Below are 24,487 nucleotides of genomic sequence, written 5' to 3'. Positions count from 1 at the left end.
GAAAGCAGTGCAGCGGTGATTTAACAAGTTTAAGGACGGTGACGAAACACTCGAACACGCACCACGTGCAGGAAGACCAATACATGTACAAAATGATCTTCAGGCAATAATTGAGGCGAATAGTGGCCAGGCATGTGAGGAACTGGGACTACAATTCAGTGTGAGTAGAGAAACACTACACTTGGGAAGCACTACAAATTGGGTCGATGGGTCCCACATATTTGACTCCGCGCCAGAAGGCAACGCGAGCATATACCGGTGTTTCTTCGCTGTCTCGTCTGAGGAAGGAGAGATTTCTGGACAAGGTGTTGACAAGTGATGAAAAGTGGGTTCTGTAGGGAGCTCCACGGCGCCGTCATAATTGCTTAGCATCCTATGAACCTTTTCCAAAACAGTCGAAACCAGCACTGCATCACCAGAAGGTCCTTCTGTGTTTTTGGTAGACCGCTCGCGGCATCGTGCATCAGGAACTGCTATCAGCTGGCCAGAGCATCAATGCAAGTGTGTACTGTCAGAAGTTGAGCCGTATTCAAGAAAAACTCAAAACTCTAGAGCCAGCACTTCTGAATCGCAAAGGGGTCCTCCTATTACAGAACAACGCTAAGCCCCACGTGGCTAAAATGACCCGGGACACCATTCTACGTCTTGGATGGGAAACACTATCGCATCCATCATACTCCCCGGACATTGCACTGGCCGATTATCTCCTGTTTAATTCTTTGGACAGTCACCTTAGAGGACACCGGTTCAAATCCCTAGTAGAGGGGCAAAATGCACTTGATACATTCTTTGCTTCACGGTTCACCAAGTTGTACCACGCTGGAATCCATGGCCTTGCAGAACGTTGGCAGGAGGTCGTCGATGATGTTAGGGACTATTTTTGATCTTTCAGGTACGTCTTAGGTGACATTTCGATGTTTGAAGGTAGTGGGTGAAAAAGCGATAGAACTTTCTTGGTTATGTTATATAACCACGAGAGAGCTAGGTTTGAACCAATGTTTCTTCGAGGTTACAATTACATGTCACCCTTGTGTATGGCACGTACTTTTGTGTTCCATCTTCTTTTCGTGAATAATAGTCCCAGTGCAGATACTCATATTTCGATTTTCAGGATTTTCTGGAGAACGTGAAAGCCGGTTGTATCCTTGAACACAAACTCTTGGATATAAAATCCGGACTAGTGGCTTGGATCTCACTTTAAGCAGTAGAATTTCTTTCAGGGAGCTTTGGTGTTGAAAAAAGGATGTTAACTTCTAGTAAATCAATCAAGATAAGTATAACATTATTGTAGAGGTGTTTTCCATTGCTAAGAAATACATTTTCATATTATAACAATACATAGAAACTCACAAATAATACAGGGCTACAATTAATTTATTACCATTTTACATTGCAAGTTTTGTAGTTTAAAACAAAGACCAACATTAGCAAAATTTAGTGGTGTAACGTTTAAAGATGGAGTACAGAAGAGCGAGCAACAATAGTGGAATTTTATTTTGCTAGCAATTACTCAGCTATTACTGCTTAAAGAAGCTTTTGCACTAGGTTTGGTGTGCGTGCGACTCTGTGTCGGAAATCAATTCTGCGATAAGTTGAATCCCATAGAAACAGAGACAGTGTAATTGATGCTAAAGTACGGGTAGGCGTAGATCTGTACGTAATGAAAAAAAAAAACGTAAGGGTGAGGGTTGTGATCACAAACACTCCAAAGAAATCTGCAAGAAGGTTGTCACAAGACCTTGCTATGAACAGAGAAATAGTGCGCAACTTCCTGTGAAAGGATCTCAACTTGTTTCCATACAGATATCCCACAAGTTCTGAAACCAGCTGATTTTCAGCGTCATTTGGCATTATGCAACACTATGATTGGGTTAAACTTAGCCAATCAGAATTTTGAATAGAGACTCATAATGACTTATGAAGTACACTTCCATTTATCCGAACTGCTCCAGAGTTTTTATGGTTCTACTTAAAATCTATGTCAATAAACCAAACAACGCTCTGAAAGCTGCCATAAGAAATGAAATTCACTTGATATCAAATGAAACATAAAAGTGATGACGTGTTAGTTCGCTGTCAGAAATGCATACGATTCAAGGGAGGATACCTAAAGCCTGTAATTTTCAAAACATAGGTAGTGTTTGTTAATGGCGTCTATTTTAATGTATCATGTTACTTTAATTTTGTAGCTGAAAGTTTCACACGAAATATGAATGTGATCATTAATTAATTATCATCCTGTATTTCACCAAATATAGTAAAATCCATTAACGAGGCAGATTACTAAATATTTTTCAAAAGCTTACAATTTTTCTTTTGCCATTTTTTCGTAAATGAAAAGAGATAATGAATGTAACTTACCTCAATGATAGATAATGTTATTCTACACCCGAAAAGTCGAATCGGAAGAATTTTCAGTGTTGCGATCCATAGAAATTACAGTGGGACCAGAATTTGAATTACCCAAAAATCTAGGTTATGGCAGCGACTAGAGAAATGAACTCAACGGCAATTGATGACTTTTCATGCTGTCTGTGTTCCTTGTTAACTATTTTTACATAATATTTTGTATTTATTTTGTAATAAAGAGTACAAATTAAATATTTTTTATAAACAGTAGAATTAAAATACAAATATTATTTAAAAAGTAGTTAACAAGGAACACAGGCAGCATGATAAGTCATCAATTGACGTTGAGTTCATTTTTCTAGTCACTGCCATAACCTAGATTTTTGGGTAATTCAAATTCTGGTTACACAGTGATTTCTATGGATGGCAACACTGACAATTCTTCCGATTCAAATGTTCGCGTATAGAATAACATTATTATTGAGGTAAGTTACATTTCATTATCTCTTATCACTTCCGTAAAACTGGCAAAAGAAAAATTGTTAGCTTTTGAAAAATATTTAGAAGTCTGCCCGCTTAAGTCGACATTTAGTCGACATTAGTCGACATTAATGCCGACTAAATGTCGACTTAAGCGGGCAGACTTCTAAATATTTTTCAAAAGCTAACAATTTTTCTTTTGCCAGTTTTACGTAACTGTAGACGTTTTACGTAAATGTCTACTAAAAGCAGGGAATTCGTGTTACTATTCGGTTCAAAATCTCTTGTCGTCGCGAATTCTGTCGAGGAATTTGAAGCTTAAAATATACGAAACGATAATCATGCCTGTTGTTCTGTATGGTTGCGAAACATGGTCGCTTACTCTGAGGGAAGAACATAGACTGAAAGTATTTGAGAACAGGATCCTGAGAAGAATATTCGGACCCAAGAGGAACGAGAATGGGGAATGGCGGAAGCTTCATAACGAGGAACTACATAGTTTATGCGGTTTACCCAACATTGTTAGGGTCGTCAAGTCTAGGAGGCTTAGGTGGGCAGGTCATAGCTAGAATGGAAGAAAGTAGAAACGCTTTCAAAGTCTTGACTGGTAGACCCATAGGAAAACGACCATTAGGAAGACCTAGGTTCAGATGGGAGGATAATATTAAGATGGATCTCGCAGAGATAGGAATACAAAGTAGAAACTGGATCCAATTAGCTAAGGATAGAAGTCAGTAGAGAGCTTTTGTGAACGCGGCACTGAACCTCCGGGTTCCATAGGCCATAGAGTTAGTTTAGTTAGCCCGCTTAAGTTATCTATATTTTCAACTATGCCGCTTACATATTTTGTCACATGTTTGTTTAGCCATGTATAGCAGCTATTTATTCAGTCCTGTATCATGTGAGAGATTTCTTGAGGACCTGCAGAGCAGAAGCAACATCCTACAGAGAATATGCGTTTGCCAGCCAAAACGATAAAATTATATCACTATAGTTATGTGATGCCTATTTCAATTTTACAACTCCTGCACTGTAATTTCCATTTGCTTTTGATTGCTGAAGTATCGCAACACAGGAAGTGATCATAAAACTAAAACAAATAGCAATCCGAGGGAGAGAGATAATAATTATATGCTGGATGAGGTATCAATTGAATTTCCTCAATTTCCTGGAGATTATTCCGTCTTGTTCGAGAGTACCAAGTTCTGCGTTCTCTTACAGGAGAAGAGTATTTTTTGGTATCAATATTGGGTATTTTTCACCAGCATTGGGTATTTTGGGCACACAATTATGGACATATTCTGCAATTGTTTGGCATGCAGGTTGCCAGGCACGTAGCCAGGATTTCGTAATAGGGGGGGGGGGTCCGTGACATGAAATACTGTGGTTATCACACCAGGGCTCGATCATTCTAAACTATTTTACTGTATATTGGTTTGTTTAGTCAGGATTTCATAATCGGGGGGTATTGTAGTTATCACACCAGGAACTTGATCAATCTAAACTATTTTGCTAGCAACATATACTGGTTTGTTGAATAATAAAATGAGATATGTTAGTATTTTAATAACGAACTCTGAAGAAATCTCGAGTAAAAGAATATTTTTAAAAAAGTATTAAAAAACATTTTACAATATATATCTACGTTCCTTCTGTTCATTCAAATATAACAATTTTCCTTTCATTATGATTTCAACTTTTATATTTAAAAAAAAAGTACATATCCAATCATGTCTTGTAAAATATTTTACAGTATCTACGCTCCTTTCTCTGTTGAATCAAATGTTAACAGAACTTTCTTTCCACATAATTTTTGTTTTTATTATTCCGTCAACTACTGCCTGTGCCAAATGACAAGTTAACCTAACATTATAAAACTGTTTCTGAAATAACATGTTTGATAATGCAGAGAAGCGATGACGAAAAATTATTTCTATTTTTAGCTTTTAAAAAATTTTTAACACTGATTCTTCCTTTTCTCGTTTCTTTTTGTTTCATCCTTCCTTATTTTTTATTTCTGTTCTCGAAGGGGTGTCCGGAACCCCGAACCCCCCTTGGCTACGTGCCTGATGTTGCTAATATAGTTCGACCGTCCGGAAAGAACTCGCAATAAATTAATATCTTCTCACAGTTCCACCAGACGATTTATTTTGTGAACTTATAACGTGCCACTAGAGATGCTAAGAAGAATTGATTTTCCTGAGAACATCGCCTTGTGTTCTAAAAGCTCATATGTAGTGACAGATTCCAGGAGCTGACCCTTGCTAAACCATTTCTTATGCACGTAACGTTCGCACGAGGTTTCGAAAACTGTCCATGTTCATTTCACTTTATTCTTTAGGAAAAGCAGATACTCTCGGATTTTTCAGAAATTTACTACACACATTCACTTGTCTTAGTGCTTGAGTTGGTATCAGTTGGTGATTCAGCAGCTCTGGATACTTTTTCCAGTGTAGTCAAAGTGGTGAACCAAACTGGAATGGAAGATACTAGCTCACCTAATAACCTCGAAGTGCTAGTTGTTGGATTTGAATCTATGGCCGGGCACATGATTGCGAAATCCACAGTTTTTGGTCTACCTGACGTTAGGTGGTCAGCGAGGTTCTTGCCACTCGAGCAAATCCTCTGGTTGTACTGTTGTGATCTACCGTCAGTTCATCCTTCACATAGCAAATGTTTCGGGTCGCTTCCACAGCGTTATAGCGCAGTTCAAACTTGTAAAGCGAAAGAACCCAAATTAGACTTCGTTGCACCTTCATCTTTGCTACTGTATCACATCACATACAGAATGTAGAACTGCATACATTTTCAGGACAACTCGTAATCTACCAACATCTATAACAATAATAGCCAGCATTTTTCGGTGGCTTGTACTGTTTCGCTACGCGACATACATACCTCAAGCGATGACGTATACTAATTGCAAAACTTATGACTCATTCTCGTATTTGAATTATGGGTATCACTTTTCCTCTTACATGTTGTTTATTTGGAATTTGATATTACCCAGATGTCCAATACAGTAAGTAAATTACTGTGAGACCAAGACAATACTAATAACATAAAGTTATCACAATCGACACTTCACTATCCTTAAAAATATCCTGATGTATCCTGTAGGCAAGCATAAGTACTTACCACTCCTTCTTTATCAACAACTTCACTGAGATCCGAGGCTGGTGCCCAAAGGCAAACAGGTCGAACATAAAATGTAAATTCCACTGCACTCGCTAGAATTACTACTGCGATGTCGCCATGAAAGCTCGTATTGTTATAAGAAGGATGCACAAAGATTTTATCCACCTAGAAAAAAAAGGAAAATTAATAGTTATATATTTGCTACTGAAAAAATACACTTATAATTTATTCATAAGAACTTAAAAAAACTTCAGGTGACAATACGTAAGGAAGACGCTGAACAAATAGTCTCGTCTAATTGTATTCTGCCAGGTAGGTTTTAGTTCATTTGGAACTGAATGCTCTATGATTTCGAAGTTTGCTCTTATTCTTAAAAGTGAAAAGCACCTTTTGAACAAAATACGTCTAAGAAACCATGTGTTACACAACAGATGTTATGGAAAACGAGTGAAAAGAAACCTTGCTAAATACAATAATTATGAGTTGCGGCTTTATAGTGAAGAGTTATTGAAAACCTATTAGTGTTACATAGGATCAACTCACCTGTTTACTTTGTACGCCTCCTTCGCTCCATAGTTTGAGGTGATATTTTCCAAAATACATAACCAACTTATCTGGATTTTCTGGTCGAGTAGTATAGGTCTTTGTGACGCAATGAGCAGCTGAAAAGTGCAATATACGTATCATAAATTAGAGTTCTTACCATTAACTATGTATTTCTACATTCAGCGACAGAAATTCTTTCCGTTTGATGAAATTAGTTTCGTAATTTAACTTCAGAATGGAAGGACAATTTGATTACAGTTTTCAGTAAATTAAAAAAGAATGCAATTTTCTGTATGTTCCAGCCATACCACCGTCATTCATAAAATAAATTTTAACAAACAGAAAGAAGTTTTGTCGCCAACTGTACATAGAGCTATAGTTACGTTGGGTAAAAAATTACAATTTTCGGGCTGGACACAAAATACCGATTAAATTTACCTTACAAAAACTGCATTATATTAAGTAGTAACAAATTGGTTGTATCGGTACAGTAATATATTGGCTGTAGAAATATATATATATATATAGTCTGCAGTGAATTACAGACCAGAAAGGCATAGAACAGCAGGAAAATATTCTTCAAAATATATAACATTGGTTAGGGTTAATTCTAAAGTCTATTATTTCAGTAAACAAGTATGTATATGCTGCGATAAACCGTAATGAAAAAATACAACTGAATGTCAACGTATACAATTTTCAATATCTATTTTCTGCAATCTAACCATATTGAAAATACCTTTCCAACGGTACCACTTACATGTACATATCATATATCCAAAACGAAAAAATCGAAAAAAACGAAATTTTTTCTTTAAAAAAATCACCCTCTCGGAACACTTGCACCCCTCGTTCCCAGACCCGGTTTCACGTAGGGATCTCAGAAAAATTTGAGAGATATCCGAAGGTACATTAATTCGTATGCAAAGTTCCAGTTTGATATCGTGAAAACTAAAGGCGTGATTTTTTTTTTTGAAATTTGCCTTACGAATACATTTTTAAAAAATCACGGCCCTCCGCCCCCACTTGGCGCCGCCAAGTTGACCATCCGGTTCCAAAATGCATCTCAAGCATTCTTTGGTACATCCTTAACTTGACTAATGAAATAAACCCGGCTTAAATATTTTGTTATAGAACCTAAATAAGCGGTCAAATACGATACTACGCCATGGTAACAAAAGTTACCAAAAATCCTAAAAGGGTTAATAAAAGTAGTATTTCAATGTAAGTGTTCTTTTAAAATTAGGAGAACGAAGTTTGAGATCGAAGCTATACACAAAAAAAAAAAAAAGTTAAAAATTTAAACTATAATATTCCTGGTTAATCAAGATAATCACCAATTGCACTGGTATACTTTTGTCTTCGCTCAGTCAATGATTGGATTCCGTGGCGGAAGAAGCGTGGAATGTGCAAGAGAAGTGTTCAACCGCACTTTGTACCGCCCAATCATCTGGGAAGATCTTTCTCTCCAAGAAGTAACCAAGATTCCGTAAGCGAAGGTATATAGTAGAACAGTTATCGGGGAATACATTAGATGAAAGTAACTACTCACACATGCCTCGAGAGCTGTGGCCGTTTGGCCTAGGTTATAGACCGTCACCGCTAAATACATCTGGCCGCTAGTTGATCCATTTTGAACGAATTGTCCACGTATACGCAGTGCACAATAAATTTTTGTCCTTTTAAGTTCATTCGCAAGTTACGATGTAACCTCTATTCTCTAAGAGTGTGGGATAGAGAACGCAGCCAAACCGAAGTTCTGAGTGTCTACCAACTGAGCTACTGGTCAAGGCGATGTAGCTAGAGAGACAAATCCTCCCATGCTCTTCGGGCATGGTACCCAAGCGTTATAAGGCTAGCACACCTTCCTCCCATTCCTGCCGATACCCAGATTCTTCGAATAAGCTCACATAAGCTACCGAATCCCAAGGTATAATCATAGCCAGTAGAGTCCAACCCAATCCGGGACCTGCAGGCATGTTCGAGGAGGCCTGGACGAAGAAGAGTTTCATTATGCAATTTATGAAAAACATGCACCGTGCGTTGTGTGACAACATCGTAGAACATTAAGGTACCATCCATGTCTGCTGGAAGCTTGCGGACTAGTTTGCTGTGCATTTCACGGAGTTCAGTTTTATAACAATCTGTGTTGATGGTTTCACCTCTTCTCAGAAATACTTGATGGATCACTTTCACCATAGAACACCATACGAGTAACAACATCTTCTATAAGTGGAAAGGTGGTTTAGGAAACAGTCCTGGATGTTAACCACAATCTAACATTTTTCTCATCATTTATAATTGTCATAGCAGAACAGTGTTTCACATTAGGTGGCAATCCGATAAAGGAAACTTTTCAGGTTATTCTTTTACACTCGAGAACTGCATACACCCAGATGGCGATTCTTGTTGGACGGTGTCAGTTCATGTGGCGCCCATGAATCCAACTTTTTCATCTTATCTTTGCAGTGGCATAATGCATGGTCTAATTCGTCTGTAATGGCACAAAAACTTTTCTAGCAATCTGTTTCTACGTTGTGCCTGAAGAACTAATCCGAACATGATGTTAGTCGGTGCACATAGGCTCATTTTGCAATGCTTTGTCACGAAAAAAAAAAAAGACAAACCAACGGCAAATAGTAGTGTGGTCATTCGATATTTCTGGCCCAAATGCAGTGTGGATGTTCTTGTGTCTTGATGTACATTAGGGTGCATCGAATTTCCACTTTTTTTTAAATCAGCTTACCCTTAGTGATCTTTTTTTTGCGAAATGGCCTATATATAACGTGTAAAAAAATGCAAGTCGATTGGTCAATATCTTTAGGTGCCACCAACGGCCAAAAGTTTTAAAATTTTGTTAAAAATTAAATGTTATTTTTAAAAATGTAAAATATCTAGTTTTATGAAATATGGTTATCCTATGTGGTTTTGTTTCTGTAAAAGGTCAATATTTTACGTGAAAAAAAATTTCAGCTTGATGAGTCAAGTTATTCAGGTGCCACCTGTGGCTTAAAATATGGACAAATGTGTCCCTACTTTTTCATTTTTTTTAATTAAGTTGCATTGTTTGTGATTCATCTGGATCGTTAATTAGATAAGAAAGATTTTGTTTTACATCTGCAGCTATTTGTTTATTTCCAAACGTTAATGATGGAAATAACACAGAACTCACCATGAGGAGGTGGCTGTAGTTCGAGTTCTGCCCACCCGTATATACTAATGTTGCATATGGTAGTGCAAGTCATATTGTTACTCTTTTACCTCAAACTGTTTTTCTTTTCTTTTTTGCATTACATTCTGGTATGTTTTTTCTTGTTTGTAGTGTTGATAGGACAAATCTATGTCGTGCTTCTTGCCCGCATACCGTTGATGCCGCTTCTGTCCCCAACTTCACCATTCTTTCTGCCGGCGAGTGTGAAAGGGTAAGGATGTAATATATTCATTAGCCATTGGAGCCGTCTTTACATTTTCTCTTAGCTTCTGCACACTCAAGTGTTTTGTCAGAGGTGGCTCCGTCAGCGTCATGTTGACCAATTAATCATATCAACATAGTTTGTCGCTTCTAAGTTGATTTCAGGGATGACGAATTCTCGTACCGGTACGCGATCACCAGATTGAGTCGTTTGTCTTGATTTTAGGACTCGCCCCCAGCCGAGCTCTCGACGTTAGCATCTTGGTCAGTCAACACTGATAGAAGTAGGTTCTCAGGATGACCGTACCACGCATTTCTACGGACACTGGATCAATTATTTTCCTGTATTTCGCTTCCATGTGGCGAGAAGTCGTGATGAGTTGCCACATATGACGAGCTTGTTCTGCACACGATGTATTACGGATCACAGCAAACCAGAGTGGCGCATAGACCATCATGATGTGCTGGACGATGGTTTTAGGTTCATTCGTGGGTTCTTTTGTTCCTACGCACAAACGTAAGACTCTATTTGCTGTAATTACCCATCTGGCTTGATGAATTTTACCAGGCTTCATGTGAGCTAACTCAATGGGCCATTCTCCTGAAGAAACCGCTTGGCAGATATTCAGCATATATTTTTGATCCGTGTTTAATGAATCCTCAGTGAAGTTGAGATCCCAGTCTACTGGAACGGGCGGAAAAATCTGGAGTGACAACTCTTCGCAGATTGGAAGTGCTGATCCTATTCTGTCCTTTAAATGTATTTGGTCCAGTAGATTTGCCGTCTATTAATTCAATCAAATGTCAAAATGGGAGCTCATTCGTGTGTATGATGATTAATTGGTGATATGATTAATTGGTCAACATGACGCTGACGGAGCCACCACTGACAAAACACTTGAGTGTGCAGAAGCTAAGAGAAAATGTAAAGACGGCTCCAATGGCTAATGAATATATTACATCCTTACCCTTTCACACTCGCCGGCAGAAAGAATGGTGAAGTTGGGGACAGAAGCGGCATCAACGGTATGCGGGCAAGAAGCACGACATAGATTTGTCCTATCAACACTACAATCAAGAAAAAACATACCAGAATGTAATGCAAAAAAGAAAAGAAAAACAGTTTGAGGTAAAAGAGTAACAATATGACTTGCACTACCATATGCAACATTAGTATATACGGGTGGGCGGAACTCGAACTACAGCCACCTCCTCATGGTGAGTTCTGGGTTATTTCCATCATTAACGTTTGGAAATAAGCAAATAGCTGCAGATGTAAAACAAAATCTTTCTTATCTAATTAACGATCCAGATGAATCACAAACAATGCAACTTAATTTAAAAAATAAAAAAGTAGGGACACATTCTTTCATATTTTAAGCCACAGGTAGCACCTGAATGACTTGACTCATCAAGCTGAAATTTTTTTCACGTAAAATATTGACCTTTTACAGAAACAAAACCACATAGGATAACCATATTTCATAAAACTAGATGTTTTACATTTTTTTAAAATAACATTTAATTTTTAACAAAATTTTAAATCTTTTGGCCGTTGGTGGCACCTAAAGATATTGAGCAATAGACTTGCAATTTTTTACACGTTATATGGAGGCCATTTCGCAAAAAAATATCACTAAGGGTAAGCTGATTTCAAAAAAAGTGGAAATTCGATGCACCCTAATGTACAGTATGTTACACTTTGAATTTGTAAAGATAAATCAGTCAGAATTGTGTGTTCTCCATGGTGTATCTTAATACGACCCTGCTCAACGACGCATTACCTTCTGACTGTATATCTCCAGCCAAGAGATAAGTATTCTTTCATTTCATTATGTTATATTATGTATATGTTATAAAAAACAAAAAGAGACGATTCTACAAACAAGGAGACACGGGGTTTTATTCAAGATTTCTCTTTCTTCTAGCACGAGCTTGGCTATCACAATTCTGTTACTTATTCTCTTCAGGTCCACTAATTTTTCCTTCATATTCTTATCCAAGAACATTTCGACGCCATTTTTTTCTGTTGCTGATCTCCGTGTATATACCACTGTAGCCACTTCCTATTTCCTTTGATCTTGAACCCTTCTATTAATCTCCTGAAGTTGTATGATGTTTTCGTGACAGCTTGTAATGATTTTTTTACCGATGGTATTTTCTTCAAGAGCCATCACTGATAGATACTTATTTTAGTTACATTCTTGATGGAGTTACATCAGTAAACAATAAACTTTTACCCCTACAAGCTAAAGGAAGAAGGCTTAACCAATATTTTAATTGTTATATGCATCAAATCAAGGATATTATAAAATAGAGGATCTGCCTATTTGTACATTCATCCTATTAAATCAACGAAGCCAAAAAAACAACCGAGCATTGCCAAGTCTGATTGGCTACTCTCGTTTCTTCCATCGTCTCATTGGCTACTTTTGTTTCCGTCATGATTGTTGGCTGAAAACATTGTGATCCTATTGGGCAGAGTGGGCAGAGTAGGGGTGGCAAAACTGTGACGTATGTTTTCAAGATTTTGTTGTAAGGGCAGATCTTATATTTTACAAGATCTTTACATTAAATCTTATTGCTACAAGATAAGCTAAGGAATCTTGCCTAAAGCTGTATGTATTAAATTTTATCGCTACAAGATAACAGAAAAAAGTTAACCTAATATCGTAACTGTGGTACGTATTATTTTTTTATCGCTACAAGGTAAGGGAAGAAAACTTATCTAAATGTTCTAATTGTTGTTTATATTAGAACGTTATTGGTGCAAGATAAGGGAAGAAAACTTATCTAAATGTTCTAATTGTTGTTTATATTAGAACGTTATTGTTGCAAGATAAGGAAAGAAAATTTTCTCATGTTCTAATTGTTATTTATATTAAAATTTTATTGCTATAAGATAAGGGAAGAAAACTTATCTAATATTCTAATTGCTGTTTATATTAAAATTTTATTACTACAAGATAAGAGAAGAAAACTTATCTAATATTCTAATTGTTGTTTATATTAAAATTTTATTACTACAAGATAAGAGAAGAAAACTTATCTAATATTCTAATTGTTGTTTATATTAAAATTTTATTACTACAAGATAAGGGAAGAAAACTTATCTAATATTCTAATTGTTGTTTATATTAAAATTTTATTACTACAAGATAAGAGAAGAAAACTTATCTAATATTCTAATTGTTGTTTACATTAAAATTTTATTAATACAAGATAAGGGAAGAAAACTTATCTAATATTCTAATTGTTGTTTATATTAAAATTTTATTAATACAAGATAAGGGAAGAAAACTTATCTAGTGCTCAAATTCTTGAAAACAACAATTAAGACATTAGGTAAGTATTTTTGTTAAATTGTATCGGTAAAAGTTTAATTGTACTGATGTGACTCATTACGACCCAGTTGGTTACATATAATAGAAAAACGCTTAATCTCAGATAGATGGATTATGAATAAAGAACTGAAAGACTCAAGATCCGTCTATTGTATAGTGAGTAGTAGTAACGTACCTGTGACAACAGCTCGTTCGTTGACTAATGAACCACCACATATGTAAGTTAGGTCTTGCTCTTTTGTTTTATAAATGGCCACATGCCAAGGCCACTGCCCTCTAGATGTTTGTTGACCGTGAGTTATCAACGGAGTAGCACCAAGTTGAACTCGGCCACAACCTAGAGAACAAGAGAAGGTATACATTACATTAAGAGGTTACTGATGTTTTCGAAGAAACAACATTGGTTTAGTATTTACAAGTACTACCAATCATTAAAGTGCCCAAAACTCCAATTTCTCATACGTGTCACACATTTGGGGTGACGTTCATAAATCGTGAAAAGCAAAAATCTTAAGTGATATTTTAGAATCCGCCTACCTTAATTATTTATGATAATTTCTTAGTTATTCGTAGTTTATTAATTACTTTCCTGAATAATAAAAGAAATCTTAAGTTTAAGAACATTATATACCTAAATTTAACTTAAATTTTAATTTCTTGCTTTGTGTACACTAAGTAAACAACAGAACTTTACTCTGCGCAGGCAGAGAAAAACATCGAGCATGTATTGCTATTTTGTTAATGGCATGTGTTTTGACGGAAAGAAGTCGAGAGTTTGTTAAGTGTGCATTTACTTTTTGAAGCGAATGTGCGTTGTTTTATCCATGAGGATTACAGAAGTGAGAAACTTGAAAACCTGCTGTTGGATGGTGATTGTGCTGATTTTCATTTTCTCTTTTGAGTAGTGTTCTTTCTGGGTTTATGGTGAAGGTATGTATCTGCTGTTGTAGTTGTGATAGCTCTGAGGTGGGATTTGAATGTTTTGAAGTCTTTCTCAATGGCTTCTCAAGAGGGTTCTCTGGTGTTTCGATTCAGTCGTTATGGCGAGAATGGAAGCAACTCAGGTCGAATGTTACGAGTTGCTTCTTCTATTACTGAGTTCATTTTGTTTTCTATAGTGTCTTTTGTTTTGGAGGTTTGGTGTTCTTCTTTGGTGGTATTTGATTCAGGGGGTGGAGAGTCGTAGATTTGGCTCTTGAAAGGGCCGGAGTTTCCAGAAATGGTGGCTATGCTTTCAACTAAGATGTTTGGCATCTTCTTGGTTTGCTCAGAAATCGTGTTACTTAAATTTACCTCTTCATTCGATTATGAATAGGAAACGAAAATTTATTAAAAACAGTCTTCTTTAGAACGAGATTACACTTTAAGTTGTGATATTCAATATTAAGCACGTTTAACAAATATTCAGGTATTCTTTTGATTTACCTTCAATGGTTTCAGAAACTGAGTCTTCAGGAATTACACCTTCCCGAGGAGGAATCTCAGGACTCTGTGTTTGAGGAGGCTTTTCAACTTCTGGCTGAGGAGATGGTCGAGCTGTCACGTATGGTGGTACAACAACTGCAAAAATAAAATAATTAAAACAAATTTTAATATGCCAGTCAATGGAGTTTCCCTTCTTTTATTAATATGTGTCAATTCATAGATTTTCATCAGGTATATTACAGAATTTATAATTACTTAATACTACTTCCGTAGAAGGTTAACGGAGGAGATGGAACCTAAATAATTGGGACGTTGAATCAATTGCAGAAGATCGCTTCCCGATATCTCTTACAGTTTTTCATGATATCCATCGACAGATAGACAGATGGAGGGACATAGCCATTCAATAAGACTTCTGACACAGGAAGTCTAAATCAAAAATGGCTGTCTTGCTAACTTTTTTCGTCGCAGTACGTAGCTATTTCATGGTAGGATAAATAACTCTTCGAGAAATGACTCCAGTGGAAGAAAAAAATCTTTGGAAATTCAGGAGAACTGCAGATGTCATGCCATGACCCGTGGTACGTACTGTTCCTTGGTTGGGCAACTTTCCCTACGTTAACAAGAATTCCTAGTTCCTTCCCAGGTCATACAAGCTGGGTGGACAATATCGTGCCTATCTGTTACTCGGGTAGTTCACCTCTTCAATCAACAAAATTTTTCATTACTTTTCACTTACTATTTGCTGTAGGGCTATAGCCTTTAGAAGATGATTGAGGAACATTAAACTATGAATTTTATTTTATCTAAATCATTCTGAAAAAGTATAATTAAATTGATTGAAACCTTTGAGATGATGCTAATGTAATGTCATCATCATCATCATCATAGGTATTCTGCTTTTATTGGCAGGTCACTTGCAGCAGCTGAGAAGCTCCCATGCTCCACGGTCCTCCGCTAACTTCTTCGTCTTCCCGTATGATCTTTCTGTTTTTATATAATCCATTAATTGTAGTCTCCTTCGCCCCCTCCCTCTCTTTCCCGCCACCATACCCTCTAGGACGTCCCTCATGATACAATCTCTTCTTAGGCAATGTCCCAACCAGTTTCTCTTCCTCTTCCTAATAATATCTAAAAGTGTTCTTTTCTCACCCATCATTTCTAACACTCTCTCATTCGTTTTGCGCTCGAACCAACTAATTCTTTCCATTCTTCTCCACACTCACATTTCGAAGGCTTCTAGTCGATTTTCATCACCTTTACGTAATGTCCACGTTTCCGCCCCATACAGTACAACACTCCACACGAAGCATTTTATGAGTCTTTTTCTCAACTCTTTGTTCAAGGTCCCACAAAACAGACTTTTCTTCCTCCTAAAGGCTTCTTTCGCCATTCCTATCCTTGCTTTTATTTCACGTTCGCACTTCATGTTATTATTAGGAATACTACCCATATATCGGAAACTATTCACTTGTTCTATTTTCTCCCCTCCTACTTTTATATTTGACACAGACCCCTTCGTTCCAATCACCGTGGCTTTTGTCTTTCTAACATTTATTTTCATTACATATTTTTCAAAGCCCTTTCTCATTTTTTCTAACATTTTATTGATTTTCTTTTCAGATTCTGTAATGTAATGTAAGAGTACGAAAAGTAATTGTTCATAAAAGTACACCGTTTTCTGCGAAAGAAGATTTGTAAACCATTTTAAATATATTAGCTGATATTTCAGCTATACGTTTGGTGATAAGTAGATTTACATTTTATAAAGAAATGAGAAATAAACATAAAACACTACAGGGATGTACGCAGAATTTATTTTGGGTTTCCAAAGCATCTCGCGGAGTCCAAATTCAACATGAAGATAAATTATGTATAATTTTGTAAATTATCCCTAAAATTAGACTAAATTTGCAAAACAAAATTAGGATTTCGGGGCATGTCCGGATTTCAAGAACCTACCTCTGCATACGTCCTAGAAATAGTAAATACAAAATTACATTTCACAAGTTGCTCGCCAGATACCATGATGTGCACGGAACTGGGTGTATTTTTTGTGGAAATATTTTTTTTAAATATTGTGCAAGAAGCAGGCACAATGTACACGAAAAGATATGACATTGTTATTTTTTTAAAAATGGTACAACACTTGCCGAAAATTTGTATAAGTAATTTTCTGAAAGAGAAATCAACATTTTTGCGAAAGGTAAAGCACTTACTTGTAGGTTGTGGAGGCTCTCCTGGGCATATCAGTTTCCCATTGAACTGTATGGTTTGAACTGCAGGAATAGGCCCACCTTCTGCATATTTTACAAAAAGACGTACATTTAGAGGTGGTCCTGGTTGAATTTTTCTCTCTGAATTCCAGATGGTGTAATGAACATTGTCTTTAGTAGTCACTTCTCCTTTCCAATTCTACCAAAGAAAGATTTAATATCTAAATAAAACCAGAACAGCATGATTTACTTAATCGGTATTAAAATCTCACATTTGGAACTCGAGTTTATGTGAGCAAAGTTTTGAGTATGGCAATAATTATCGAATCGGCTATTTCATATCCAGTGGTTATTTGATATTTTCATTCACTCTCCTAGCGGCATATTTGATTGACTCTACATTGGTTATGGTCGAAATGGTTGGAAATGGCAAAAATTAAGTTGAAAATGTGTTGGCCCGGCAATGACAAAAACTAAGTTGAAAAATACGTCGGTCTGATAATGGCAAAGATAAAGTTGAAAAATACGTTGGTCTGCTAATGGTAAATAAAGTTGAAAAATACGTTTGCCTGGTAATGGCAAGAACATACTTGAAAAATACGTTCACCCGGTATGGCAAAAATAAAGTTGAAAACCTGGCAATGCAAAAATAAAGTTGAATTAACATTGGCCCGATAATTGTTCAGTAATGACAAGTATAAAATCGAAAAATACGTTGGCCCAGTAATAGCAAAAAGAAAGTTGAAAAATAAATTGGTCTGATAATCGCAAAAATAAAGTTGAAAATACGTTGGGTCGGTAATGGCAAAAATTAAGTTGAAAATACATTGGTCTGATAATGTCAAAAATAAAGTTGAGAAATACGTTAGTCTGATAATGGTAAAATAAAGTTGAAAAATACGTTAGCCCAGTAATGACAAAATAAAGTTAAAACACTTTTTCCTTTAGGAGAAAAATAAAGTTGAAAAATACGTTTGCCGTAGTGGCATAAATAAAGTTGCAAAATACGTTGGCCAAGCAATGGCAAAAATGAAGTTGAAAAACAGGTTGGTCCGGTAATGGCAATATAAAGTTGAAAAATATATTGGCACAATATAGCTTCAACTGTCTGTTGGGTAACCAACTAACAATTTGCCGTCATCTATTCAAAAATTTTGAAACTCACACTACCAAAAGTCGCAATTTTACTTCTTCTACAGGGATTACGTTGAGAATTGAATTGGTTGGCAAATGTTTGGGAAAGCGACCAATTACAACATTGGGCCAACGTTAGCCCTTGTGAATAGCCTACAGTTTTCCCACTTTTGAGACTATTGTCTGTGCTACTGTGGTCAATGTTTAAAATACTAAACAGATTTCATTAATTTTTGTTCAACTAATTTACTTGTCAAATGTTAAGGTCAAGGTAATAAAAGGTATGATGCAAAAAATAGTTTAATTTACTTATTTTTGAGTTTAATGTCCCACATTTTAGACTAAAGAAGACGACGAGGAATTAATGTTGATAATAAACTCTGCCAAACACAATAAAGGGTAACTACGAAACTTAATTTATGAATGAAATATCTTTTTAGAACTGAAGCAGACAATATTTGGTGGGTGGGATATGGATAGGCACCATTAAAATCACTGTTAATCATGAAAATATTAATAGATTAACTCTCTTAACGAATTTGAGCAAGATTATTGCTCTAGATATTCATTACCAAAAACAAATCAATAAATCGGGTGGAATAACGGACATCGTATTAAAATTACCATCTTATACGGCCAGTAGCATAATCCTAATAAAGTAAATTTCGACTGGATATATATAACGCCCACGCTCTAAGCTGGATTCCAATCCACAAAAGATTAGTGTTCCGATTGCCAGAATAACGCTTTACAACCCAACTGACAATAAAAATTTGGATCATATGGTCGCACATAAATAGTGATAAGAGTGTCCCAACGAACATACACGCCGTGAATAACACATCAACCAAAAATTGTAGGTCTTTTTGTACGTAATGAGAAAGGATATCTATTAAAACATGAGAATGTTTATTAAAATGTTTACTCCAGCACTTTCCCTCGACGGGATGGGCAAACGTAAGTCTTTATGATCTGTAATTTTTCGGTCACTTTACGTTGGCCTGCAATTGCTCAACTAATAGTAGTTGCTTGTTCCATTTTACCTTTGCCTCGTTCGGATGTGCAAGCGTATGTCTTTAAGGCCTGTAAGCACCTGATCACTTTATATTGGCCTGTGATTGCTTCACTAATAGTAGTTTCTCGTTCTACAGGGTGTAACATAAATGCATGACCAAAAGTGACGAGATGATTGTTGACATCCAAATAAGTAAAAATGTTCCTATAAACATGGGTCCAATGCCACTTTGTTTCTGAGATACAGGTGTTCAAATGTCGAGTTCCTCCAAGGCTCACTATGGGAAAGTGAATGGAAATGTTCAATATTACAGAAATAATATAATCAAGTGGAATTATGCCTGTGAAAATACATTTACATTAACATAGGGAATGAAACTATCAACTTTTGAGGTTATTGGGTTGCCAGTGTTGCCAACCTGGTACAAAGTGTTATGTTTTCAAATAGTACTAGACTTCACACGAGTGAGCAACATTGTTAGCCAATAACACTATTTTGTGTTTTTTAACTTTTAATCACTTTGTGGCTTCACACGTTATATGTAACTACACAATAAGACTTCCTTGCAAGAGTTGTGATCTATGAAATGTCTTGTTTCCCATTGCGAGCCGTTAATTCAATTCACACTTGGACACCTTGTCTTTTGAAAACGAAGCGGAATCTGCCCCATTTTTAGAAACGTTGTAATGTCAGCAACCATATGCTAACGTGTGGACGTCTAGTGCTATTTGAAAACGTAACACTTTGTACCATGTTGCCAATACTGACAAGCCAATAACCTTAAATGTTGATCAGTTTCATTCTCTATGTTAGTGTAAATGTATTTGCACTGGCATAATTCCACTTGATTGTACTATTCCTGTAATATTGCACATTTCCATTCACTTTCCCATAGTGAGCCATTGGAGAGACTCGACGTTTGAACATCCTGTATCTCGGGAACGAAGCGGCATCGGACCCATGTTTGTCGGAACATTTTTAGTTATTTGGATGTCCGCAATCATCTCGTCACTTTTGGACAGGCATTTATGTTACACCTTGTATTTTCACCTTTGTCTCGATGGGATGGACACGATTGTCTTTAAGGCCTATAAGTTATCCGAGCACTTTGCGTTGACCTGTGATCGCTCTACTAGCAGTAGTTGCTCGTTTCATTTCACCTTTGTCTAGATGGGGTGGACAAGCTTATGTCTTTGAGGCCTGTAAGTACCCGATAACTTTATATTCGACTGTGATTGCTCGATCAGCAGTATTGCTCTTTCCATTTCAAACTGCGTAGTGCACACAAACCTTCCAAAGAAAGGAAAGGGATACGTCATTCAAACGTGATAGATCGAGGGTCAGTGATCGAGGGAGGGAACTCTCATAATCCGCTGAATTATTTTGGCATCTTCAGTGTCAGAACTTGAGCCTTAAGGCAAGCTCACATTCCCTTTGTAGTACCAAAACATCGTAAGCTACCGAATCCAAAGGTATGACTATAGCACGCCAGAGTCCGACTATGAACTGGGAACTCAGAGATCTAAGTCTCAGTCCAGCCTACCTCAATTTTTCGGACTGAGCTACCGGGTACACTCTCGGACATACAATTATACATACAGTATTAGTCGTCCATTTGAAAGATGTGTCAAGCTTTCTCTCCCTAGGGATGTGGTTGATAGGTGATTTTTTGCTAAGACATTTATCACTAGGTAAAAAGTAGAAAGTAGTGGAAGCAAAGAAGATAGGGAAATATAGAAGAATACTGACTTTGGTAGAAAGGGAAAACTCATTTGAGTGAACACTGAAAAGAAATCTTTATTGGAGCACATTCAAGAGGGTGGGAAAACTCCACCAAAGAATATGAAGAAAATCTAAATCGGTGGTATGTGTTGGGTTTGTAGAAATAGGATGATACTTGCGCTAGTAATGAGTTTTATAGTAAGCAAAGACTACTACTTGGTTGAATGTATGTGTCCATTAAACACTCTCAGTTACAGTGAATTTGTATTAATACGACATAAGTTTTCCATGACACTAAAAATGATGTCATACTAATAATGATAGTTTTAATTCTTCTAGGTTATATTATTCATTTATGTTCTATGTTCACAGATATACTGTCAAGTATAGAAGAGATTATCGTACCCCCAGAAAATCATTGTCGTAACTTTAAAAAAGAGAAGACTTTTGAGATTTTCACGTAAGTATGAATTCTTAGTTTCCATTAGTGGGAAAAGTATCATGTTGTATTCGCAACAAACGGTAACAAAACATGCAACGACAGATTTAAATTTACTGAAATTTTCTCGATGAACAGCGAAAAAATCTAGACTGAGCGGGAGAAAGAGGATGTCAGAACTTAGCAAAAACGAAATAAGTCAAAATTTCAGATCTATGTGTCATTCTCCACCACCGGTTAATTTAGTATAAGTCAATTCTAAACGCCAGTTCAATAATCGCGTCTTCTTACTGTTAGTATAAGTTATTTATACTTATGCTTGGTAAAATAAAAAAAATCGCCTCCTGAAAACCCGTGCTTTTGAATTGTTTCTAAGTGTTTTACTATAGTGCTCTATGTATAGAATCGATTTGTATAGTCAGAAACAATATTACGTATAAGCTGGATGTATAAGAAATGATAGCTCCAACCTATATTTAATATTGTTTCTGACACTGCAGGTAGCGCCTATGTTTCTCTTTGCTGTTGAAACACACGATATTCCTTCAATTACACACACAGTTCTAATTTTTGTGTTATGAAATATTAACATACACAGAACGGAAAAAGGCAGTATGTAGACTATTTTCTGAAAAAGCGGAAGAAAAGAGCTCTTAGAAGTAGACTGTTTTATCTACCCGTCAGTGTCAGTGGTTAAGTAAGAAAACTGGGATACTATTTATGTAAGAAAATGGATGTAGGAAACTTTTATGACATGAAGGATGGGTACAAACTTCACACGTTGAATGAGGATGGTGACAAAGTGTAATGCCAATACTTCTGAATCCTTAGAGTAGAAACGACATAAGGTCAAAAATACATAATATAAAAAACTGAATATGATGCTCAAAAGTTGAGTTATTGAAGTTCGTTGTGATTCTTGCGGCGTATGTAGCAAACCTGAACTACAACTTGCTTATTAGGAAGGTGAATTCAGTGGTAGAGCGCTCACCTCTGATGCTAGAGATACCTCGTTCAATCCCAAGCCAAGCGAGTTTCAGGAAGATAACCATGTCCGTGTGTTTTCTCTGGATTCTTTCTTTCCTCCCACTTTCTTATTCCACTAATTCTTTCATTATAATTAATCATTTGTCTCCTTTACCTTAAAAGGTATAACCGTTGGAAGTAAAACTAATAACTCATTTAATTTCATTTCAAGAGGACATCGCAATTCAGAATAAGATTGTCATAACTCGAAATAGGTTCTTATCAATTTTTATTATGTTATAATTGTAATTTGTATGTATTTAAGAAAAGTTTTTCTATGCAATAATTAATATTTTACTCGTACATTGAAATAAAGTTACAATTCTCAAAAACAAAAGATTAATAAAGTTTTTTTTTTTTTTACACAGAATGTTTTATTTTTGTCTTATCTTTGAATTTGAGTTACTACAGTCTTATTCTGAACTACTTCACACAATTTTGTTAAAATGTTTTCTTTAAAATACAACTGTCGTAATTTGATAGTCTGTAATTAAAATAATTATAGTTTGAATGTCCCTAAGCACTTTTTTCTAGACAGTATTTAGTATAATATATATTTTAAAAAGGATCAGCTCCCAACTCCCTCTCAAAATAAGTAAATAACATAATAAAGTTTCTTTAGATCCAAAAAAAAAAAAAATGGTCTCCTATAAAATTTACGTGGACCGACAACTTAGCGTAGAATCCGAACTACTTGACCTCTAGCCGGCAATCGAATCGGGATCTCCGTCAAAGACGTATATGCTAACCGCTTAGCTCCGAGGAAATTATTGACACTTTAAAGTTAAAACACTTTTATTCTGGGAATGCAATATGTATAGGAAAGGTGCCGAATATCGGATACTGTTTGAAAAAAAAGGAATAAAAACTTCACCAACAGGTATTTCATTGATATAGCCTCTTCTAAATGTTACGTTATCTTTGTAGATTATAATTTGAAAGTTTCGAAGCAATAAGAAAATATTAAGGAACAGCTGCATACACTTTGGTAAAAAGTGGCATTTTTCTCAGTTCAAGAAAAGGTTGCCCAATATCGGATAGCAAAGAGGGTCTTAATATTGGACGGAAATTAAATGAGACGAATTTATGGAAAATCACAATTAGAGAAGACTGTGCATTAGTTTAATTATATTACACCTAAACTTGTAAAACATTCAGATTTAATTAAAGTTAGTGTAAAGGGACAAGTTTTGCCGATAGATGTCGCTACAGTCTTCGTATCTCTCCCATGTATTTTTTACCTTTCACGAAAATTTACAATTTCTCTTACAAATTTCAACCTAGAGACTTCAAATTTTTAGAGAAGGAACTTCATAACCTATTAAAGGGAACAATCCGTGCCGATTTTTTATTTAAAATTTTCTTTATTGTTGAAATGGCTTGATTGTTGAAATGGATACCCAAACCTTTAATAATGGAACTGTTTCAACAGTGGAGAAAATTCTAAATAAAAAATCGGCACGGATTGTTCTCTTTAATGGGTTATGAAGTTCCTTCTCTAAAAATTTGAAGTCTCTAGGTTGAAATTTGTAGGAGAAATTGTAAATTTTCGTGGAAGATAAAAAATACATGGAAGATATACGAAGACTGTAGTGCCATCTATCGGCAAAACTTGTCCCTTTAAACCAACCTTAAACGTTGTTCTAGAAAATAAACTGCTTTCTAAATATGTACATATGTAAATTTATCTTAACTAAACATTGTTCTACGAAGTCGTAGACGTTTTCAACATGTAGACTTACTTTTAACTAAACATTGTTCTATCAAACAGACTTTCTAAATATTCACATTATCTGGTTCTTAAACATTGTTCAACAAAAAAGGCTACTTTCTAATAATATAGATTTATTTGTAACTAAACGTTTTTCTACTCATCTGTAGTAGGATCTACCAAGGAGTTAAAATACTAGCGAAAATCACAAACAAAGGATTTCTACGTTTTTGGATCACTGCCTGCATATATCTTATGTGCCCATTTAAGACATTGAATACATCGTATCCTAATTCACCACCTTTGTCAAGTTTATACGGCGGTGAACAAAACATTGAAGATTTTGGATGCCTTGTGGAACTCCAGTTTCTTTCCCTTAAAGGCAACAACAGCCTGAAGCATAGCCTCAGGATCCCAATTCTTCGTTCAAGCGATTTCTATCATCTGGAATAATCGAAGGACGATATCAGCAATACCGTTCCCTAATATCTGATATCCGATATTTGGAACCTCTGTACTATCCGATATTT

At 36.0% G+C, this 24,487-nt stretch overlaps 1 protein-coding gene across 2 annotated transcripts in view; it reads right to left on the bottom strand.

Moving 5' to 3' along the window:
- LOC145692850 (chymotrypsin-C-like) overlaps positions 1-24,487 on the bottom strand; it is a 61,712-nt gene that overhangs the window by 11,605 nt on the left and 25,620 nt on the right. For both annotated transcript variants that reach the window (XM_081768368.1, XM_081768369.1), the window contains exons 3-7: positions 16,914-17,109; positions 14,695-14,829; positions 13,445-13,606; positions 6,511-6,629; positions 5,968-6,132 (exon numbers count right to left, since the gene is read on the bottom strand). In XM_081768368.1, the coding sequence (XP_081624494.1) occupies positions 5,968-6,132; positions 6,511-6,629; positions 13,445-13,606; positions 14,695-14,829; positions 16,914-17,109 (777 nt within the window). The remainder of the gene's footprint in view (positions 1-5,967; positions 6,133-6,510; positions 6,630-13,444; positions 13,607-14,694; positions 14,830-16,913; positions 17,110-24,487) is intronic.

This window comes from Thermobia domestica, chromosome 8 (genome assembly GCF_964235325.1).
Source record: "Thermobia domestica chromosome 8, izTheDome1.hap1.1, whole genome shotgun sequence".
In the NCBI taxonomy this organism is placed as follows: Eukaryota; Metazoa; Arthropoda; class Insecta; order Zygentoma; family Lepismatidae; genus Thermobia; species Thermobia domestica.
The sequence above is the reverse complement of the archived record's forward strand: the minus strand, read 5'-3'. Positions and strand labels throughout refer to the sequence as shown.